At 43.6% G+C, this 15,817-nt stretch overlaps 1 protein-coding gene across 1 annotated transcript in view; it reads right to left on the reverse strand.

The window, feature by feature from the left end:
• Positions 1-318: 318 nt before the first annotated feature.
• Positions 319-15,817, reverse strand: part of gpc5c (glypican 5c) — a 98,141-nt gene continuing 82,642 nt past the window's right edge. Inside the window, exon 9 of the mRNA XM_083992184.1 lies at positions 319-2,902. Within this exon, the coding sequence (XP_083848310.1) occupies positions 2,715-2,902 (188 nt within the window). The 3' untranslated portion in view covers positions 319-2,714. The remainder of the gene's footprint in view (positions 2,903-15,817) is intronic.

A 15,817-nucleotide genomic window follows, 5' to 3' on the forward strand; every position in this document is an offset into this window, starting at 1 on the left:
AACGTGTGCAGTGTCAACATGAAATATTTAAAAGCCTTCTCACCTACACAGGTGTCTTCACCTGTCATGGTTCATTAAACTCTCCCCCTGGTTAAGGTTGGGTGGAGATTTGCTTACGTAGAATTACATATTTTAAAAAAAGTGATGATAATTAACAGATCAATAGAGAAAACAAAGACGTAGGTTGTCTCTATCTAACAACAGCACAAAGGAAAGGTCAACCAAGCGTGGCCACACAGTCCTGAGAAGAGGATTAATGAGAAATAACAACACCTGTGTGGTGTGGGTGTGTTACTGTATGAGTGCACAGGCCCTTTAATAAACACCTTGTCCCAGCAATTCTATGTTTTTAATTAACCAACGTCTGTTGTGACTGGCTAATCTTCAAGGAGAGGCTGTAGAGACGAGCAAAAAAAGCAGAGCACCTTTAATAGAGCCCAGCTACACCGTATCATACTGATACAAAAGAGAGGAAATGAGACACAAAACAAATGGTAAATGACTTAAAATATGTACATTTATACACATGCGAGGGTATAGGGCTGTAAGTGACCTGTGGGTGTAATGAACGCCAGTCTGGAACAAAACATACATGGAGGAAATCATATGAACTAAACAAATGGTTATAGAACACAACATGTGACACATTTAAACTGGAACCGTTTACATCTGTAGTCATTGTCATTCTCCATTAACTGCAGGCAATTAATGTATAGTTGTATGTGTTTGTGTGTGTAGTTAAGCAGGCCATCCTCTTTGCACTGCCAGGCAGAGTTCAAGGTGAATTACTTCTCATTAACGACAAGAAAAGTCGTTTACAACCAAGGCTTGTTAATGAAAGAGGTATATCACTGCTCATAGACCCATGTCAACCTGTAAGTGTGTAGACCTTTTTTCTTTTTAGCTTAGATACTTTGTCTATGTAGCTTGTACATAGGGCATAGTCAGCTTTAATAACGCATTTGCATAGCAATCATCATACATTCATCATCCTCATCCTCATTCACACAGGTACTCTGCTGTACCAGCATCTGTACGTACAAAATCCTTATCTACACAAGAAAGAAAATTGGTATACAGAGGAAGCCATTGTAGAAGTTGCTTTTTTTCCATTGTTGTTGAAATTTCCTTTTGTTCCATCCCCCATGAGGAATCATCGAAAACAAATAACAATTTTCTCTTTAACTAATGGAATTCCAAGGAATGGTGTGCATGACTTTGAGCTTATTTTGCTTGTTTGTTTGCTGAATGAAAAACAAAAAGTTCAATACAGGACAAAACACATGATAAAACCCATGACTTATACAATGGCTACCACTGTACCAGATCAAACAATAGATGCACCCATTTGTTAAAATACTCAAGATATTTTTTTTTGCGTTTGTTTTGTGTGTGCAATGTATCCGGGAAAGGTCAAACCTGATGTCATGCCATCAGTGAACTATCATAGGTAAAAGATTCTCGGATATTTGTATTTTATGCTGTCTGAAGAAGGACCTGATCCCATCATAATGACTTTGAGAACCTGGCAGGCGATACATGCATTAATGTGCAATTCAACAAGCAAACACACAAAACTGGATGCATGATAAACATCAAATCATCGTCAAATCAACAACGTACAGACTCATCCACAATTTGTCCATAGGATTTGGGTTGAAAACTGATGCACATTCCTGCTTTGTTTCTTATACAAATGACATCTCTCTACATTTTTTGCATTGTTTTCTATGTAGTATGGACAGACAAGCATAGTCCATTCACAGCTGGTTGAAAATGAAAAAAAAACAACCCATTCAGCTAAATCAGTTAAGAGCTTTTTGCAGAATCAGAACCTAGTACACGCCATCAAATCTTTCCGCCTATATACAGTTACATACTATACACACCTAGTTTGTCTGTGTTCAGCCGTGCAAGTGTGCCCGTGCTCTACCTGTGAACTCATTACGTTCTAATCCCTGCCAAGGTACACAGTCATTAGAGTACATCAAATCTGCTGTTCTGGGCCAGGCACCTGGGATTGATCTATCAATCTATCATGCATTCCTTAATCCTCCAAAAGAAAATGAGTGGAGTTTTTCCTTCTTCTTCGTTTTTTTTATTTTTTATTGAGCGTGATTTCTTCTGGCTGGCTGGCAAATGGCTATGATGAGGATTTTTAGCCTGAGAGGATAAGTAAAATCCAGCAGTACAAAAAAACAAAACAAAACAAGATGGCTGCGTTGGTACTGTATATGTAAAAGACATGTAAGTGAGTCTATAAGTGTGTAAGTGGTTTTTAAGTAAAATCAGAAATGATGATGTCCTGCCCTGAACTACAAATCGTGTGTGTTTATGAGTGGAGTTACAGTAGAAGCTGTAGGCCTATATTGGCATTTGTATACACACACACACGCACACTCATATCTAGTCCCAGAACAGCCGAGTGGAAGCAGCAGGCATAATCTTTGTAGACGAGCGTGCATGGGATCAGCTTGTTTGATCGTCCACATTGGTGATGCTGCAGGACAAGAAATTCCTGCAAGTCCCCCCCCCAATCTACAGTCTCCTACAATGTTGTCCTCCTCTCTTCCGTCTCCATCTTGTTTTCCTTCTTCCATCTTCATGGTGCAGGTCGAGGACAGGAGTAAGGATACTACGTGTGATTTATATGATATGAGTGTCTGCATGTACATGTAAAGGAGGGAGGGGGGGGTTCACAGATGGTGCTGGCATCAGAATAGGGTCCACTGCAAGCAAAGTGCTGCTAAGAGCAGTGCAAGGCTCCATGGTTGTGCCCAGCTGGCAGACGGCGAGCCCCCCCTCACCTTCACTGAGGGGGGCCTGGAAGAGTTCTCGGGTGGGCCGTCACCTCCAGCCTGTCTCCCGATGGGCTTCCCTTCGCTGGAGACTTCTGTATGTGCTGTAAGAGACAGACAGGAGGGGAGAAGGGAGGAGAGAGACAGACTCAGATAAATGGTTTGGCACATCACGGGAATAATGGTAACCTGCTTTATTGTTCCGAGTCCTTTGGGCTTGTAAAATTGTACATTAGAGGCTCATCATCTCCAATCACCATTCCCATCACCTCAATCCTGGGATATTCAAAAACAATCAGACTGAAAAATGATGCATGATTATGTCTGTTCATAACGTACGTGAGAAGGAGCACAGCACAGCTGTGGATGCTTCAGTCGATCACATTCATAATTTTCTCTTTTTCTTCTTGAAGAGTGCTCTAAAATAATTCAGAAATGTATCCACAGCGCTACTAGATTACTCTTCAGCTACCAACTTAATTTTAAATCCTTTTGTTCACAAGCCACACACATCGAACCTGTGCTGCAATACACAGTGTGTGTTTCTACCCCACACGGACATAATATAATAAAAACTGAACTCCAGCTACAGACGTACGTACATCATTATTGGGGACTGACAGGCTGTCTAATCTCCAGCAGCAGATGATGGACAGCCCTCGCCGTGTCATTACAGCCAATCAGAGATAAATCAGGTTGATGAGGGTAGAGCTGACATTAAGCACCCTTTCTATCACCGTCCCCACAAACACTTCATAGAAAAGTTTCGCGCACATTCGTACAAACCCACTCTTGCTGACGTCGGTCAAATCCCAGCTTTCCTTAGAAAAGGGACTTCACTCATGCCTCTACCCCCTGCTGTTCTTCCAGTCTCTCCCCAACTTCAATCCTCACGCCACACCGCTGTGGCTCTGAACGAACCTCTTTCTTCCCGTCATCTCACTTTTCCTTTGGGTGGTGACAATGTGCTGGTTTCCCTGATATTGAAAGGAAATTAATTCCATCTGCTCGTTACCCAACCTTGTTTCCACTCCTCTTTATGGATCCCACGCAGACCAAAGCCCAACCCTGACCAAATACGCACATGATTGGATTAGAGACACATTACCACCCCCGTCACAGGAAGTGCACCACACACTCGCAATCAAATTCCCATTAACCTGCACCACTTAGAACTTAACACGTGCAATAGATTTAGTTTGCACCCATATGGAAGAAACAAATAGAGACAAGGGTGAAGGATAGAATGACTGTGCGTGTGTTGTGAGAGGGGGGAGAGCTTGTTATCAGCACTGACAATGCCAAAGCGCAGTGTCAAAGTGTCTCTTCAAGCTGCCACTGTCGCATAAACAGGCCAAGTTTTCAATGATTCACACCAGTGTGTCTGTCTAGAGTTCAGCTGTCTAATTATATACAGTTCAAGCTGCCCCTCAGTGGTGACTTAGCTGTCAAACAATGTGACAGCCAGGTGTGTGAAAGGTTATGAGATGTTGTGCTCACATAAAACCCCCCAAGTTTCAGAGAACTCTGTGTAAGAGCTTTACATATGTTATGTGATCACTTCTCTGAGATCAATCAACATTTGCTGCCCTTTTAAAGTTGTCATGCAATATGATTTTTTTTTTCTGTCACAAAATTCATAGTAATGTGTGATCCCTTTTGCAGAACTGAGAATGTGTAACCCATCCCTATTGTGCACTTGGCTTTTATGTGTATGCAAGTCTGAATGGGGCTAGGCAGGGCTCTAGAGAGAAGTGTTTCACATGCCAATGGTTTTTGTTGTTCCAGAAGACAATAGACAAAGACATCATTTATCCCAAATCAGATTGCTGTTATTGTTTCAATGGAAATGGGCTGCATCTCATCAGGGAGATGTCAGAAAACAGCATTTGAATGGGCCAACACAACACTAATACTGCTCCACTGCAGGCTAACCCACTGGCTAATTATTGGAACAGGTCCTTGCCAGAACAACCAATTACAGCACAGACAACAGTGCTGCCAACTAGTTAAAGTGTCTTTTTTCATATAAGGTAGGTGGTGCATGGTGTTGGAATGCTTTGAGATCTCTGATATTAAACAAAACTGGATGCAATAAAATGAATTTACAAGGCAGAGAAATCAATGCGTAATAAACTAATCAGCTAACCAGCTCCATTTTTGGGCAAAGCCAAATTTGGCATAACCTGGAGTGCATGCTGTGGGAGAATCATAAGAATCTAATATACTTTGAAATGTTTATCAAAATTGCATCTGATGCGACAAATACATAAACAAACAAGACAAAGCTGACACTGTACCAAACCAGCCCTGGCGGTTCAGACCCAGAACATGTAAGGCAGATTAAGTTTCCCAACCAGATAGTGTTCCTGCTTCCTCCACACGGAGATGGTGCACATGCCTGGTGAGCTGTCCTCATGTGCTGCTGTCCTGACCCAGACCCAAAATAAGCAGTCAGACTTTCACTTCATGGATGGATCAGTGCAGTGGCACTGTGGTAGTTTAGTCTGAAATATTTTCTTTTATACAGAAAATATGTTTTTACATCGATTTAAACAATTCTTAAAGAGGACATTGCTGAAGTCTTGAAAACAGATGACCATCTGTTGTGAAACAGGGGAAGGGAAGTTTTCCAAAACATTGACAGGTGCAGTCAAATTTTATAACATAGTTGTCATTTTATCCTAAAATGTAATAATATGCTGTGCCATGTTTATCTTGGAGGAGTTTCTTTTCAACAATGGAGCATTTTTAAGCAGTTCTCCACATTTATTTTGGCAGATTGACCATGAATACGTTCTCAGGGGAAACCTTCCCACACAGTTAATAAAGGCCAGGAATTGTGTGCTGTATTATCCTATTTATCTAATATTTCTTTTCCATCTATTTGGTCCAAAAATTTGGTCTGGTGTCTTTTAAATTGTTAATCACATAATATAGGGGATCTTCTGTCATACTGTAAGAGTTTTATCCAAGTAATAAAAGAGAAACAGTGGATGCAGTAGAAACTTGAGAAAAAAAAACAGAGACCTATTGAAATAGAAAAAGTCCCTAAAAGTATTCAACAACCTGAGGCAGAAAAAAAAGTGAAAACCCAGGAGGGCAGCAGCATAATGGAATGTAGTGTTGTTGTCATAATGAGACAATGTTAGCACATAAGCCGTGCTTCATAAGCTGGCTCATGTGTAAATCCTCCAAATAAGGCAGGAGAACAAGCAAGATAGAAAAACAGAGGGTGGGAGGGAGTGAAAGATGACGTAAAGGGCAAGAAGAAGAAAACAGTTAGTTTGTCTTTCCAGTATGAAGAAGATGAATGTCTGTCGTCACCTGTATCAAGGCTGCGGGATGCCTCATTGACATGCCTCTCCCATCATGACAGCGTTCAACAGTTGGTGACATACGTTCTCTACCAGTAAAAGACAAATGTGATTTGATTGGTAAAAAGCTTTGTAATAGGTGACGAAGAGTGACAGTGAAAAACAGGAACAGGGCAAAGCAAACCCAAGAGATAAATAGAACCTGAGTGCTGAGACATTTAATGTGAAGTGTGTATGTGTGTGTGCCCCTATAGTATAAAGAATGGGTTGTGGTAGCTTTTATTTGTCATTAAAGTGTGTGTTAGACAGGGCCATGGAGTGAAAGACGATGTGGGATACATTAGAACATCCACCATGTCACCTTCATAACGTACAGTACAAACCCCCCCCCCCTCCACCTTGTTGACCTCTGTGTTGGCTGACTGTGTGAGAAATGGTTCATAGTGTCCTTTGCCATTAATGCCTCTCCAGATGGGCAGCTTGTGTGTTTGGAGGAGCCTCCATTTCCCACTGGCCAAGGAGCAACAACAGCTGCTTCTAACAAGCCTGGCCACGGCACTGAGGAAGAGGTGGACCTCGGGCTCTGGCCAAAAGGAAGGAGGGATTGGAGGGGAGGGAGAGAGGAAGGGAGGAATAAGGGTTGGAAGGTGAGTGGGAGGAATAACAAACGCCTTGGCCATCACTTCTTTGGAAAAAATTCTGAGGGACAGAAAATTGCATGATGGTTGTCTGGGCAGCCATGTCAATTTTATTCTGCTGCTCTCCTTCCTCTCTCTTTCCCTCTTGCCTCTCCTCTGGTTTGCCAGCACACAGCCACTGCTGCCACACAGTCTAAATCCTTGAATCTATGCAAAGGGAAGAAGCAAAACTGTTCCCGAACAATCCTGCCTCTGTCTTCAACTGATAAGATTTAGTCTCTCTTTTCCTCAGCATGTCATGCATTGACCAGACGACACACTCGTAACAGTATAGAGATGCAAACAACCACACATCACAAATGGAAGCATTAAAAAAAAAAAAAAAAGTATATGCACACTCTTAGAGGAGGCTTAGAGGAGCAGCAGTCCCGGTGCAACAGGGCACAGAGTTTACTAAGGGACAAATCCAATGAGTTAACCCAGTGTGTATATGTGTTGTGCATTTGTGTGTGTGTGTATGTGCAAGTCTCCATGGGACTCTTGGCAGAACACTAGCTGCAGAGCTGTAATCCAGTGAGGAATGGTGCTACTGTATACTGGGGCTTAGCAGGTTGTCATACTATATGCTATCAACATGACAAGGCAGCTTCTCCAGACTAAGCACAGACCTGCAGCCGTTACAAACACAGATGTGCGGTCTGTTCGGCTCAATTGTGCTGCTTAATTCTGTTATTTCACTGAATTAAAATCAATCTACAGTACAACTGTGTTGTAGGGTCTCTCAGTGTTGTAACATAACTCCAACATAAATAGCACGTGTAAAAACAAGACTTTTAACATTAACTTTAAAGCATGTGCGGTTGCTCTCGCCTCTCTCCCTGCTGTGTATAATTATAGAGATGGTCAGAAAGGTAGAGCTTCGATTTATGGCACATCAAGGGAGTGCGGTGGAGGTGGTGGGTAGCGGGTGGAGGTCAGTAACTTGCTCCTCCTCGCTCTCTCATTCTCAATCTTCCTCTCTCTGGGCTCACACCTTGACCTTGGAGGTTTTCCTCTCTGCTAAGCGGATGATGGGGAGATGGATGCGGGAGGCGTCGGGGCTGTAAAGCAGCTCATGGTGCTGAGTTTTGACAAGGCCGCTGGATTTGTCTCACGGCGATGTTTTATTAGGAGAGGTGACCTTTAACCTCTTCTTTTTTTAACACTCAAACGGGCAAACATACATGTGAGCATGCGCACAGATGAAAAGATTTGTGCGTGTTAATATGCACACAGACATGTTGTCTGAATTAGTGGAGCGTGTGCTTGGTTGCAGCTTCAGTTCAAGACTTGTGAGCGTGCCTCAGGGACAACAGAGGTACACTTTATCCAACTGTTCCTCCCTTTCCCCTGCGACAGCTCTGCCAAGCTGCTGAATAATGACACTGTTGATTTGCAAAATGATTCATTTGTGGTAAAACAAACGGAGCAGCCAATATGTCTTTGAAAACGTAGGCTCACCTGTTCACCGTTTTTCACGAGCAGCAGAACTGTTTGTACTTTTAGTCTCTGTTGACTTTAACAGGAACAGATCATTCCCCTCTGATCCACCCTGATGCGTGACCTTTGCCAGATATTTGCCTCTTGCCATCTATCCCTCTGAGAACAGGAGGCACTCCGTTTCCCAAATGAAAAGAGAGGAGACAGACACAATGTTCTACCACTCCCTTTTAGTACAGGCACATATCCAAATAAGCTTTAAAGTTTCATGTCTGTAGATTTTACTTGGAACTGTTTACACTTTTACACCTCCTTTCAGGCTAAAGAGTAGATGAGTTCTACAAATATGATAAATAAAGAAGTCAATCATGAACACATATTTTTGCCATTTCTATTCTCAGGTAAAGCCAGTGTAACCAACAGCACAGATACATTGGTCTCTCTCTGATCAGACCTTTGGACACCAATAAAAGACGGATGCTGCTCTTGGTGGCAATTGATCAGGAGTGTCGACAGTATTTGGTACATCAGGAGAGCCATTGAGACCCAGGAGAAAACTATCTGAGTCACAATAGTTTTTACGGGCTCTCTTTCACTGTCTCGCACACGGACATTTACCTTCCCAAACGCCCACACAGTGCTCCCTTATCTCTTTTTCACATACAGTTTCTTACAAAGAGTGGTAAGGTTAGAGGGTGGAGAGAAGGGAAGGATGCATTCACACAGTTCATGACTGGCCATTCATCTCGGTGCTGTTTTTGTCCACAGTTCGCTCTTTATGTGGTCCCATGTCAGGCAGGGGCTCCTACCCCATCAAAAACTAATCTCCCTATTCTGTATTCTAAGTTACACACTGAATCTGAATCTCACACAGACTCACTTCTCTGGGAACTGTCCTTCTGGTTCACAGGCAACCTGTATAGGGAATCCAGGACTGGTACGGGGTCTCTGGCAGGCCACTCGAGGGGCTAAAGGGCCAAAAATACAGGGGTACCGGTGGGGTACACATTGGAGCATACAGCTAACCTAGCAACGGGCATGGCAGCATGGCAACTCTGGAGCGGGGATCAGCGCAATGGAATCTATCCAGTGCGATTCTTGGCTGTACAAGACTATTAAGCTCCTTGGCAAGATTAAGATTTACTCCCCTCGACACACACACACAAACACATACACACAGAAACAAATAGGCTAAAGGGGCCCTGGGAGGACAGTGACCTCCACCAGTCAATGGGACAGATTTTCAAGATGGAGGGGGGATCCTGAGGAGAAAGCAGCCTCTATGCAACAGGAGGAGTTAAAGGCCCAGTACAAGTCTCCATCTCAAAGAGGCACATACGCTGCTTTCCCACCAGAACACTCATTTGGATGATATCAGCGCCGAGACACACACACACACACACACACACACACACACACACACACACACACACACACACACACACACACACACACACACACACACACACACACACACACACACACACACACACAAACACACACTCGCCTAACACCACGACACCTGTGTGCACTCAAACACCAGATGCCTCATTGCATTGGCAGGTGTCAGATTGTCCTTGTGGACAGACAAGCGTGAAGGATGCAGAGATAAACTCACATTCATATTGTTTCACTCTCTCTCTCTCTCACACACACACACATACACACACACTCACACACAATTCATTGCCATCCATTATAGTCAAGAGGAAGTGCACATCAGGAAGCGCTCGGGGGACACAGTTGCTGTGCATGTCTGCCGACTTAACACGCCACACAAGGATCCCTGCCCGCTGGAATCAGCGAATCAGCACAGTCTCAAGACAAATCAGATTCTCCCAGTGATTCTATACAGTTTTGTCTGAAGTGTCAAGAATCCAATGACACACTCGGTGCTTCAGAGCCCGCTCTTGTTCGGGTTCCGCAGAGGGCTGTAAACGCTGAAGTATGGAAAATATGCTTCACAGTGTGTAAACTGTCATTGGATACAACCTGCTCGGCGACACCGAGCAGCATTGGCAGTGCCCACATAAAAGTAAGACGCAGAGAATAGAACGAAAACCAGCCTCCTCCGAATTTAACTGATCTAAGTGATACTTGCCTTTTCAACTTCAAAGTGTTTTCAGAAATCTGTGTGGGTTAGAAAAGAAGAAGAAAAAAAAAGTGGCATGATGTTATAAATGTTTGATTTTATGGGGGCGAGTCAAACACTTTGATGTAAACTCTTGGTTGCGTAACTGACTGCAGTTTCAGAATCAAATTAGAACTGTGCACTACATTAAGTACGCTGTCAGCGGGTCTTCCAATCTGATCTGTAATCAGCTGAAGCAGTGAGAGGTCAGCCCCCTCCCAGCCCTCAGGCTTGGCAGTCTGTTGCGAGTTCAGCTCTAATTGCCAAATCAATTATGGATAAAGGAGAAGGGCTTTGTCGTTCTCACTGCTGGTCAATAGCATAGGCTTTTAATGAAGTGACCAGTCTTGTGTATGTGTCCCTTTGATACATCCACATATATGATTGCACACAGAGTGCAATCATAGTGCAGGTAGTCAATATAAAATTTGGCTCATTAGCACCAACCTCCATTATCTGATCACTCATGCAGTGCTAATGCACCTCTGCAGATACTCCGATCATGGTGTTGCTTTAGAACAAAAGTTTGCATCGTCTGAGTTTGAGATAGAAGTACCTGCCTCAGTGGGAAAATTCCATCCCGAGTCCCTCCACGCTTTTCTCTCCTTCTCCCCTTCACCTAATTTGTATTTCCCCCTGCATACCACGCTGAGATGAGACAAAAAGGATCAGACTCATCCCTGCTTATCCTTCAACTGTATTTTTCAATATCAATGGAATGTCTGCCTTTATTTGCTCAGTGCTGTGTTACAGCAGGAATGCCAGTTTCTGTGTTAGTAGCCAGGGTTGGGCTCCAGGCAAGGCAGGAGAGTCAAGGAGGTCACTCATGCAACCCCCGCACACCCACCCTCCCATCCAATCCCCATCTCAACCCCTGACAGAGAAGCCTGAGTATGAGCATTAATAAAGCAGCCCAAATAAACTAGGGCCGTCACAAAGTTACCTCAGCTGTGGGTCTGTCTGTTAGTGTGTGTAGGCAGCAACAAAATATTTCCATAAATTCATTGTGTAGTGATTAAGTCTGGTCCCAATGACAGCGTGCAAGTTTAATATCAGCCTGACTAGGGGCTGGGGCAGAAAGTACGAGTGTGTTAGGCACACAATAAAATTGAAGTCATATCCACTGAATTTGCAGCTTTCAATAAAGAACACTTTATGAGTCTGGACACCATCTTTAAAATGCCATTTACTGCTTGGAAACGTGCACAAGTTGTAAGGATTTCTTGTTATATAAGTGAATAAGAGCTCCTTCTGCGATACTGAAGTGAAGACTTTTATGTGGTTACGGTATCAGAGCACTGAGTCAGTGGCATTCCTTGCTCCCCTTGCTTGTAAACTTCATAGCAACCATACAAAATGCAGAATACTATGAATCATTTTCACTTTACACTTCCAAGGTAGTAATTCCCACCACTTCCTTTAGTTTATAACCTGTTGCCATACGAGAGATTCTTGGTGTTTCCCAACCGGGGTCCCAAAGGTGTGCTGGAGAGGCTCAGTCATAAAGGTCTCACACTGACGCTGCTTAGAAACGAAATGATGATGCCGACTAATGAGAACCATTCTCCACTGATGACCGCACGCCTAGGGAGCCCTTCAAGCTAATATGCTCTCATAGTGCCATAAAACCACAAGGCAGAATATGCCAAGTTAGGACAAAAAGAGGAGACGGCTGAAAGGCGAGGTGGAAAATAGTTTAAAAAGGGATGGATGGGGGCAGCAGGAGGTAGGATATAACAACAATGAATGTCTGATACAGCAGTTTGAAATTGACTATCTGTTCCGTAGTAAGTAGTTTAATTTCTGAAAATGGGTTTGGACACATCTTAGTGTGAGGGATTACCACTGTAATTGTTCCACTTGAAAGCTTCTGACAGTTCTCAGAATCATTCACATTTGTCAGGGCAAATACGAAGAAAACGTATGCAATGTTATTTGCAGTGTTGTATAAAACAAATAGATGATTCTGCATATCTGAGAGAAATTGTGACTCATTCCTCCCACATCCATCCGCAAACCAGACCATCGCCCTGCCCTGCCAAAGCCGTCTCTGATCCTCTTGTTCCTTCTTCTCCAGCCCTACTCTGCCCTGCGGAGCTCCCTCTCAGCCCCTTGAGCTTCAGATGAAAGGCTAAGGGAAATGGCAGTTCTACTGGTAATATCCGCACCGGGACATCTGCTGTCCAGCCGGTCTCGACACACGCCAGTCCCAAGGGGCCCAGGCTCGGTCCAGGTCCTAAGGATGGGAAGAGCGTGGGGTGGATTGGTTCTCACCAGCCTGGCAGAGCATACATGCACCAAATCCTCCACCCATCCTCTCACGGCATATTGAATCGCAGGTTTGCACGTTGCAATTGTCCTCTCTGAACCTCAGCCTTTAGCACTTTAGGCTTAAGCTGTACCTCCTAACTCCTGCAATTGAACTGTAACATCACGTCATACGGCTCCATGGTATTAACCCTGTGCTTTGTTTTTTTTGTTGTTGTTGGGGTTTTTTCCCTTCTAAAACCCTTTCCTGCCCCATTCACCCCTACTTCTGACTGGTGTCCTCTCTCAGACCCCAACTCACAGAACTTCTCCCCTAATCTCCAGTTTTCTAACATGAAAGGTCGGTGCGTGCTGGATCCAGGGCCACAGCAGGCTGTACTGGGCTTGGGGCCGATCCAGTGTAATCCAGCTAACACTGGTGTAGGTTGGCCATATCCTGCCCAAGCAGCCGTTCATGCTAGGAATGTACTTCCCCTGCCAGGGCGAACAGCTGCCGCACACCTTTATGGCCTTATAGGCTTTGAAAAGTTCTCTCCAGGCCTCTGACTTTCAGGTACAAACACAAGAGAAACCCAAGACACCTTATTAGGCTGATATGTCAAAGCTGAGTCACCGTATCACAGTCAGAGTCACATTCAAGGTCATATTGGACACTTTGCTGTATAGTGTATCGTTGACAATCAAAGTGTAGAAATACAGCTGTGGATAGCGAAGTCTTCATAATAAACGAGTACGTGTGTGTGCGTGTGTGTGAAGGCAAGAGTGACAGACACACTGGGCATTGATGGATGGGGCGTACAGATTTAATTGGGTGACCTTTAAACTTAAATCCAAAACCTGCTGCCATGTGAGCACGTACCCACACATGCACCCGCACACACACACAGACAGATATACACACAGCCAGCTGTTTCCTGCTGTATGATCGTACGCTAAGGAGAGACAAAGAAAGTTAATACATTTGACCCTCTGTGCAAGAATAATGGAGCACACTGAACTGCTCTTAAATCTTCCCATCTTGTCACATTTAGCTAATTATGTTCCGCGACAGGATGACAATGCAAAACAATCATTGCTGGTGGCTTCATGCTAATAGGCAGGTTTAGCCAGTGAACTGCAGAGTGTGAGTGAGCGATACCTGGGGTGTCTTCACTTTCCTGATGAGCTCACCAGTGTTCCTGACAGATGGTGTTTGTTACCAAAAGAGAATTGTACTTTCATGGCTGTACGATTCACACTTTTTTTCATTGCACATCCCCCCGGCTCAATCACAGGAAGTGTTTATCCATGCATTTACTTCTCCTCCTCCTCTGAGATGGATAACCTGCTCTCTCCCTACATTGTGTTTTTATGGCTTCTCGCACCTTTGCCAGGCAGGCTGCCTCAACAGCAGCACAAACAAAACTATATTGCAGTAAGCAGAGAGCAGTGGGACTTTTCTCTTTTATCTCCCACGTTCCAACTTAAACTCTTTAAGAGTTCATGAAATCTAAAATCAACTTCTACCTTCTCTTACACCTTCACTGCTAGGAAATAACATCTCTTCTCCATTTGCTTATCTGTTTCATCAGATCTACTCATAAGGCCAGAAAAGGAAAAGGTTGCGTCAACTCTGCCAGAGACTCAGACAAGACAGCTGGATTGGAAGCACAAAGATAAATACAGTCATGTTGTACCTTTCAAAGCACAGACATTTGGAGTCTCCTCTCTCTATTTAATGGGCTGATAGTGGTCTAATGTGCCACTGTGGATCTTTTTAGAGATTAATACGTTAATGAGCTAGCTACAAATGAATAGCTCCTTTGGAAGCAGTGGCTATAAGTGTTCCCGGGCTAATACAGTTAATAAGCCATAGTCACACCACAAAATCTACCACAGAAGAGGCTCTCATAGCTGCAGGGGAGATGGATGTTATGGTTCATTAAAGATTCACTGATTTATTCTCCTGTTCATGGCTGTGGTCATGGCAGTCCTTACATTACCAGGCCTTGTTTAGCTGGCACACAAAGTACACTAGCATGTCTCCAGGCAAGAGTAGTGGGATCTGAACCAAGATCAAACAGGCATGACATCATGCAATCAGGCCATGCTTTCTTGTGGTGGTGGAGAGCAAATTGGAGTATGTGAAAAGAATGTGACTTTTCCAACTCTTTTCTATAGCCTTTTTAGTAGCATATTTCTTTTTTAAACAGTGTCAAACAGGCACATTTGAAGCCCAGTGTCCATATGGTTTCCCCCAGCCCCTGGTCATCTGCATGCATAAAAATAAGCATCTTTAAATATGCTTTTGGTATTCAGGGGGCTGTATGTATGCATCCTATCTCCTCAGAGAGACTTGCAGCAGTTCCATCAAATCTGAGTGATAATAGAGACAGTGAGTCTGTCCTCTGCAGATTAGTGCTGTTCATTAGCTTGGTAATGAAGTCTCTCTTAGCAGAACAGTGGGTGGTCATGCCCCCTTTTAACATGGACCTTGGGAGCTCTGCCACATCTACAGACTAGGCAAACAAATGCACAGACAGGTGGAAGTTGAAATATGCCTCCAACCCCTATAATGGATTACAACCACACCCACCTAAGGAATTCTTTCAACAGTTGCCGAAATTTATGGTTTCATCAATAATATTTTAACTTTTTTGAAGCCGTAAGAGAACAATAAATCAGAGATTTTTTTTTCTTTCTTCAATTTCCAAGTATCACGTGGCGATCAGTGTGGCAGATCTCATCAAGAAACATCAAGCAGCCAAGCGGTACATACATGTCAGATAGTGAGCTGTAAATGACTTTAAGAAGATTTAATAATGCTAAAAGTCACAGGAAATCCGAGATCAAATCCTAAATCTCAGATAAAATCCTAACTCCTAAACCAGTCTCTTCAAAGAGCTTGACAGGGGAGCGCACCCCCCAACTGAGACCGAAGAATGAGTGTCGATTATCAAGTCAGTTTTTCACCTGAAAGCTTTGGAAGTTGTCTGATCATACCCGCAACTGAGTTCAAAGCGAGCCTTGGCAAGTGCGAATGGACGATGTACCAAAACTGGAATATCTTTGCTTCAGAGAACAAGTGCTGCCAAGCTTTTGCTGGTAGTCTTCAGAGAAGCAAATGATTCTCTGTCATATTCAGAATCGTCCTATGATAGAGCCAATACTGGAATCTGTTTTTATAGATACCAAGAGGCCAAATAC

The sequence above is a fragment of the Trachurus trachurus genome (assembly GCF_905171665.1).
Source record: "Trachurus trachurus genome assembly, chromosome: 17".
NCBI lineage: Eukaryota > Metazoa > Chordata > Actinopteri > Carangiformes > Carangidae > Trachurus > Trachurus trachurus.